Source organism: Olea europaea, unplaced genomic scaffold (assembly GCF_002742605.1).
Source record: "Olea europaea var. sylvestris unplaced genomic scaffold, O_europaea_v1 scaffold2864, whole genome shotgun sequence".
Taxonomy (NCBI): Eukaryota; Viridiplantae; Streptophyta; class Magnoliopsida; order Lamiales; family Oleaceae; genus Olea; species Olea europaea.
In genome coordinates this window covers 84,020-91,828 of record NW_019247168.1, presented here as the reverse complement: position 1 = coordinate 91,828, position 7,809 = coordinate 84,020, and the positions used below count along the sequence as shown (strand labels likewise).

The 7,809-nt window shown below is 30.8% G+C and overlaps 1 protein-coding gene across 1 annotated transcript; it reads left to right on the top strand.

The window, feature by feature from the left end:
• The first annotated feature begins 4,649 nt into the window (after positions 1–4,649).
• Positions 4,650–6,835, top strand: LOC111384190 (pentatricopeptide repeat-containing protein At5g08510-like). Its single transcript, XM_023008453.1, has 2 exons — positions 4,650–6,044; positions 6,189–6,835. The coding sequence occupies exons 1-2, from the start codon at positions 5,118–5,120 to the stop codon at positions 6,795–6,797; spliced, it is 1,536 nt and encodes a 511-aa protein (XP_022864221.1). The 5' UTR covers positions 4,650–5,117; the 3' UTR covers positions 6,798–6,835.
• Positions 6,836–7,809: the final 974 nt, after the last annotated feature.

Sequence of the window (7,809 nt, the reverse complement as noted above, 5' to 3'; positions counted from 1 at the left end):
TGAAATAACAGAGTTAAGAAAAGAAGAAGATTATAAAATAACATTTCATAATGGAAGGTTGATAAAGAAAACAAAAAGTCTTAAACTACCTAATAAAAAAGAATATTTGGGAAAAACTAGTGGTATAAAAGAAATAAAACCACATGGAAATATGAAAATATAAAGAAAATATTTCAACGGTAGAAGGTATATAAAAGGATCAAATATATTGATAGATACAGGAGCTGGTGAATGTCATATGGCTACAAATAAAAATGAAGGATTAATGACTTACAAGATAAAACCATATGAATACAGAAATTTTGATGGACAACTATATATTATATAATTAAAGGTAAAGGTACCAATAAAAATAGGTGGGATTGATCTTTTAGTACCATATTATTTGGATGAAAGTATGGATATTAAACCTCATATATTATTAGGAATGAGTTTCTTAAATAGATTAGAAGATTATAGTATAAAAAGAGAATGATTATATATAATTCATAAAAGACAAACTACATTATGTAAAATAGGAAGTTGATGAATAATCAAATAAGTTTTCCATTGGCAGTATATATACAAGTTACTATAGCAGAAACAAACATAACAACTTGTGTCTTAATTGATACAGGAAGTGATATAACAATTTTTAAAAATTTCTTAATAAAATCATAGAATAAAAATAGTAAAATAAAAATAACAGGAGTGACTGGAGAAAGCACTCAAATAATTGATAGTGCTGAAAAAGTTAATATAATACTTGGTAGTAAACAAGTTATAATAAATAAAGTATATAATTATAATAACCTAGAATGTGATATATTATTAGGAAATGACTTTATCCAACAATTTCAATATTATAAACAAAATAATTATATGATAATGTTACAAATACCCTGTGCACATCTATTAAAAATACCAAGAGAATTTAGACCCTATAGAGTTCAGCCAGTACAACGTGGTGATAAATGGGAAAAACGACCAATAGTACAAGATGAACTAAAAAATAAAAAACTATCATATAAAAAGATCCTAAAAACAAAAATAGAGATAAATATGGAAAAAATCATAGAACAATTAGAAAAAATTTATGGAGAAAACTCATTATTATTTTGGAAACCATATCATCATAAAGCTAAAATAGAATTAACAAAAAATATTATAATAAGAGTTAGACCAATGATGTATACCTTACAGGATATGCAAGAATTTAAAATTCAAATAAAAGTACTATTAGAACAAAAGTTAATTAGAGCCAGTAATAGACCTCATAGTAGTTCAGCTTTTATAGTTATGAAACATTCTGAGCAAATTAGAGGAAAAACTAGAATGGTAATAAACTATAAGGATTTAAATAAATATACTAAATTTGATGGTTACTTTTTACCAAATAAAGAAGTCCTAATAAATCTTGTAAAAGGAAAACAATATTATTCCAAATTTGACTGTAAATCAGGATTTTGGCAAATAAAAATGGAAGAAGATAGTATACAATATACAGCTTTTAGTACACCTCAAGGAAAATATGAATGGTTAGTTATGCCATTTGGTTTAAAAAATGCACTACAAATATTTCAAAGGAAAATGGATAATATATTCAAAAAGTTTAGTGATTTTCTTATTGTTTATAAAGATGATATACTAATATGCTTTAATAATAAAAAAGAACATAGGAATCATTTATTACAATTCATAAATGAATGCAAAAAGGAAGGAATTGTACTTTCTAAAAAGAAATCTATAATCGAGAAACAAGAAAAAGATTTTATGGGATTATCAATAGATAGAAAAGGAATAAAATTACAGACTCATATATCTAGAAAAATAGAAAGCTTTCCAAATGAATTAAAATCCAAAGAACAAATACAAAAATTTTTAGGATGTTTAAACTATGTTAAAGGATTTATTGAAAATCCCTCAAAAAAGAGATATAAGATACAAATTCTACTTAGGAAAACAAATACTAAAAGTTGGACCAAAAAACATACTGAAATTGTTAAATCATTAAAAGAAGAATGTAAAAATTTACCAAAATTAAGATTACCAGATGAAAAAGATAATCTAATTGTTAATACTGAACCTCGGATAAATATTGGGCAGCTATATTAAAAAGAGATTTAAATGAAATGTGCAGATATTCAAGTGGAACTTTTAACCAAGTAGAAATAAATTATACTACTCATGAAAAAGAATTGTTAGCAATTATTAGAGGAATAAAAAAGTTTTCATTATTCCTTTTATCTAAAAAGTTTATTTGCAGGACTTATTAGAAATAAGTTACCTATGGAATCTCAATATAGAAGGTTATACAAATGGCAAGCATATTTATCATTCTACAATTTTGATATTATTAATATTAAAGGAATAAATAACTACTTGCAGATTTTTTGAGGAGGAATATCAAATTTGGAGATGGATAATATCAAAAATTCATTAATAGATGTCAACAGACGAATGAAATTCCTCATGGAAGAATTAGAAGATATGAAAATTGGAATTGAGTAATTAGAGCAAATGGCAGAATCTATCCAACAAAATGTCAAATTGTTGGTGAAAATCTCTAATTCTCATTCCAAATATACCAAAGAATTGAATGACCGAATTGTTGATATTACTTCACAATTCGAGTTATTAAATACGAAACAGGAAATACCAATTGATACAATCTCAAAAATACAAACAGGTACACAACCAGGAAGCAGCAGTGGACCCATCAATATCAAACTAGACATAGCAAGTCCATGGAAGGTGACTATAAAAAATGGTGATGAACATACAAGAGTTATCAGAATCAAAACTGATGAAGATGATGATACCCCTTTATCATCAAAAGAAGAAGAATATAGATCATTTGCCAAAATTGTTTATGAATTGGAAGAAAATGAATCATATTTTATTGCATCAGGAGATCATGTTTATCCCAGATTAATAATTACCAAAGATGCAGACCTTTCATGGTCAAAATGGCAGCAATTTCTGGATTTGATCTATCTAGGAAAAGATTTAAAAGAAATTGAAAATTTTGATGATATATTCAGGGCAGAAGTTTCAAAATTTACCCAAGGGAGATCGATCTATATCAAATTTTATTCAATAAGTCCCGAGGTTGATGGAATAATATACTATCCTGCTGAACATATTATCACAATTGGATATGTTGGCCGAGATTTTCAGATTGAAGTTGGTCGAAATAATAAACCATTGCCTAAAATCAATAAATCATGGATAAAATCCCGAAAAGTTTTGAGGATGAAAGTTCTTTACAACATTACAAAGAACTTATATGATAAAAAATTTCAGATGTTTGTGTCAATATGAAGGATGGACACTCCTTACGAATAATGGAAAAGAAAAATCCACTATTTTGAAAGAATATATCCAGAAATTTGATACTCATCAAATTAATGGAAGTCCTACAACAATCCAAGAATCATGCAAATTGAGGGAGTGCCCCACATGCAGACAAGATTAAAAAGATTGATTCTTCAAGATAAAAGATGAATAGAAAATAAAAGGGGACCTACCACTACCAAAGCATCTAAACAGTTGCATATGGAGCCAAAGATGGAGAGACAATAATAGAAGAGAAGATGCCTCTTTGATGAAAAAGCAAAAAATGCATGTGAAAATGTAAACCCCAGGAGGAAAAGAATAAAGAGGCATGTGAGCCTTTTTTAAATTTTGATGTATGCAATGATGTAATAGACCAATAATAGTAAGTTTGAGTCATGTATAAATAGAGGTCTTTGGGAAAAGAATGGGTCATCTCGGGTTAGAAACCATTCTCTTTCCTTAAAGCTTTCTTTAAAACCAGTTTTTCTGGAAACCCCTTGTATACAATAGAAATATTGTATAAATCATTATAGAAATAAAATTCCAATCTTTTGATATCAGAAAAATATGAGTTTCTAAACTTCCTATCCCATAAATTCTTGACAGATTGAAGAAGATAATCTCTTTCTTACTTTAACAAAAAGAGAATTTTCTTTACTTAAGATCCTTATTCTTAATTCTAAGAAAAGATACAGTGAGGGCAAGAAGCTGAAATAGCAGAATTCCCATTAAAGCAAAAGACCATTTGAGGGAGCAGTTTGCAGATTCAGAGCCTGAAGGTCACTTGGTTCTAAGAATACAGATTTAAGATCAAAACTAAGGTAAAATTATTGTCTTTGTTAAATTTAGAAAGAATTCTTCTAATATTTTGAAAGAATCATAGGGATTATTATTTATCATGTTTGCAAAAACTTATCTATCATGTTATTATTATTCATAAAGTTTGTAAAGAATTATCTAAATGATGCCAGGCTATACAATTAAAGGATTAGATAATCTGTTAGAAAGACTATTAGAAAAAATAAAAAATATTTTTTCTCAACTAGAGACTATGGATATATCATCAAAGAAATATGATAATTTTAAAGAATTATATGACAATTATATTATAGATTATACTAATTTATTAGATTAAAAGATGGAACTATATATTAAAATTCGAAATAAGAGAAATAGAAAAATTTTAGAGCTATCACAATAAATTATGATATTTTGTGCAAAACATGACAAACCATTTCATTAAGAATATTATAAACATTTTGGCAAGACTTAACAGTGATAGGCCATTTAGAAAAATTCACCCATTGGATCCTGTAAGCTTTATTTCTAATATATTGTCCTATGCGTTTTGGTGGTAAATGTGGTTTGAATTTTGAATCTTTGATACCTTGCAAATCATATTTGAGAGTGGGAAAGAGGGAAAGAGGGCCAATTATTGAAGAAAATTTCTTCACTGTATCTGGGACTTCGGATATATGGTTATCCATTTTTATCAGTGGATTGCAGTTGTTGAAGAAAGAAGATTTGGAGTGGTTTCGACAAAAAAGGAGGTGCTTCTTTTACCATCAAATCTGTAAGACATGGTGGAAGACCTTGTACGCTAGGGGTGGACTGGCACGTGAAGGGCCTTATCCAGTTCAGGCATGTACAATGCCTCAGGCTGTGCCCGGCTGTAATCGTGATGACGCCGTCTAGGCGCAGAACCTTAAGAATAAGCCAGTTTGCTCAACTCCACATAATTTCATCAGGGTGACTCACACCCAATGTTTTGGTCGGCTAGGATGTTTAAATGAGTAATTATGAACCAATTGAAGCAAATACACGCGCACACACTTAGGAACGGTACAGATTTTACGAAGTATTTAATTACCAAACTATTGGAAATCCCAAACATACACTATGCTCACAAATTGTTTGATAATATGCCTAAACCAACTCTTTTTCTCTACAACAAGCTCATCCAAGCCTACTCTTGTTATGGGCCTCATTTTCATTGCTTTTATCTCTATTCCCAGCTGCTGCACCAAGGGTACTCTCCTAATGCACATTCTTTTACCTTCCTTTTTGCTGCCTGTGCCAACCTTTCTTTCAACTTCCAAGGCCAAATTCTTCATGCTCATTTCATTCAATTCGGTCTGCAGAGTGATGTTTATGCGCTAACTGCACTAGTTGACATGTATGCTAAAATGGGTTTGGTGCATTTTGCTCAAAAACAGTTTGATGAGATGAGTGTTAAGGACGTTCCGAGTTGGAATTCTTTAATTGCTGGGTACATGAGGTGTGGGTTTTTGGACGAAGCTTCACGTTTGTTCTCGGATATGCCATCGAGGAATGTGATTTCTTGGACTGCAATGATATCAGGGTACTCGCAGAATGGAAAATATCAGGAGGCTTTGGAAATTTACTTGGAAATGGAGAAGGGGGGAATAGTGAGGCCTAATGAAGTGACTATTGCTAGTGTTCTTCCAGCTTGTGCAAATCTTGGGGCATTAGAGGTTGGACAGAGGATTGAAGCTTATGCACGAGCAAACGGTTATTTCAAGAGTATGTTTGTCTGCAATGCAGTGCTGGAATTGTACACAAGATGTGGTAGAATTGACAGAGCATTGCAAGTTTTCGATGACATCGCTAAACATAGAAATTTGTGTTCTTGGAATACTATGATCATGGGTTTAGCTGTCCATGGAAAATGTGATAAAGCTCTTGCATTATTTAACCAAATGCTGGTAAGCGTTTTAATTATGCTCAACTCATATAATTTTAGGTCTTTTATTCGAGTATATCACTAGTAAGGTGCAAAAAAATTAGTTGCAAATATAAATTTTATTGTTGAAATTAACATGCTATGTGTGATGTCGTTCACAATGCAGGGAAAAGGAATGACACCGGATGATGTCACATTTGTAGGGACAATCTTAGCATGCACACATGGAGGCATGGTTGTGAAGGGCCGAGAACTCTTCAGTTTAATGAAGAACAAGTTCTCCATTCATCCAAAGCTAGAACATTATGGATGCATGGTTGATCTTCTAGGTCGTGCAGGAGAACTACAAGAAGCTTATGACCTTATACAGACTATGCCAATGAAACCTGATTCCATTGTTTGGGGAACTCTGCTTGGGGCATGCAGTTTTCATGGCAATGTCGAGCTGGCTGAGAAAGCTGCCGAGTCTCTCTTTAAGTTGGAGCCATGGAATCCTGGTAATTACGTGATTCTTTCCAATATATATGCAAGAGCAGGAAAGTGGGATGGAGTTGCAAAGTTAAGGAAGCTTATGAAAGGCTCGAATATCACAAAAGCAGCTGGGTATAGCTTGATTGAGGAAGGAGGCAAAATTCATAAATTCATTGTAGATGATAAATCTCATCCTAGGTCAGAGCTAATATTTGCAATTTTAGATGATGTTACAGCTAAAATGAAACTTGACGTCGGTACAACTGATTGGGATTCTGATATTGAAGAAATATGCTTATTGTAAACCATCTAAGAAGCTTCCATAATATTAAGTAATGTTGTAGGTGCTATGTGTTTGAAGAAAATACTTTGGTAAGATATACCACATCTGTTTGCTGAGGATGCCAATTAAGGCTAGTGCACAAGGTGAAAATTTTGCTTTAAAATTATTTGACACCATAATATATAAAGTATCTCAATGAAGTGTGATGCTATGAGATATATCACTTGTGGGCAGTGCTAACCCTGATTATAGGTTGGATAGGCGATCGCTTAAGATCCCACTTTGGTGAGGAGTCAAAAAAAATATTCTATGTTAATTATAAATAAAAAAAGAAAATCTCTCAAAAGAAAAGTATTACTATTTTGATTGACAATTTTTTCATGAAAAATATTTTCCTACTTTTGGTCATGTGATCACATTTTCTTTAGAGATGAGTGATTTTTATTTTTTAGGTAATTCACTCACTCATTCTCTCTTTTATCTATCTATTTTCTCTCATCTACCCACCAATAAAAAATAAACAAATATAATATTTTCTAAATTGAAAACTAAATTAATCAAAATCAATCAAACATATTTAATTAATAATTTTCATATAAAATATAAGTTCTAGGCAATTAAATTATGTAGAATTTATTTTCTTTTCATACAAATTTCATGTTATAATTAAACTTGCCCATAGAGAAATTGAATTTGAATTTAACAAGATTACTCCTAAAGAAATTGCTATTCGTGTAGAAGTTGAAGTTACATTTCATGTATATTATATACAGAAAAATGTTGGGTTTTGATGCCCAATAAATTTCGAGCGATGATGTTAAACGGTTTGGATTATATTTTATAGGCCTCGGTCGATGAATAACTTGGAAGTCATTGGAAATAACTTAATTTAGTTAATGTTGCTCACGACCCAATTACTTCTTTGATGGCTCTCTTTTATGTTTCGGGCTCTTTACCATTTGTTGGTCCATGAACCCACTATTGTAGCCCACTTAAATTACACCCTAGATCTATATATGGCCTCGTTGTTAAA

Bases quoted from the DNA above. Each gene is read 5' to 3' on its own strand.
- LOC111384190 (XM_023008453.1), top strand. From the start codon at position 5,118: ATGAACCAATTGAAGCAAATACACGCGCACACACTTAGGAACGGTACA. The intron at 6,045-6,188 runs GTAAGCGTTTTA...TTCACAATGCAG, and splicing joins CATTATTTAACCAAATGCTG to GGAAAAGGAATGACACCGGA.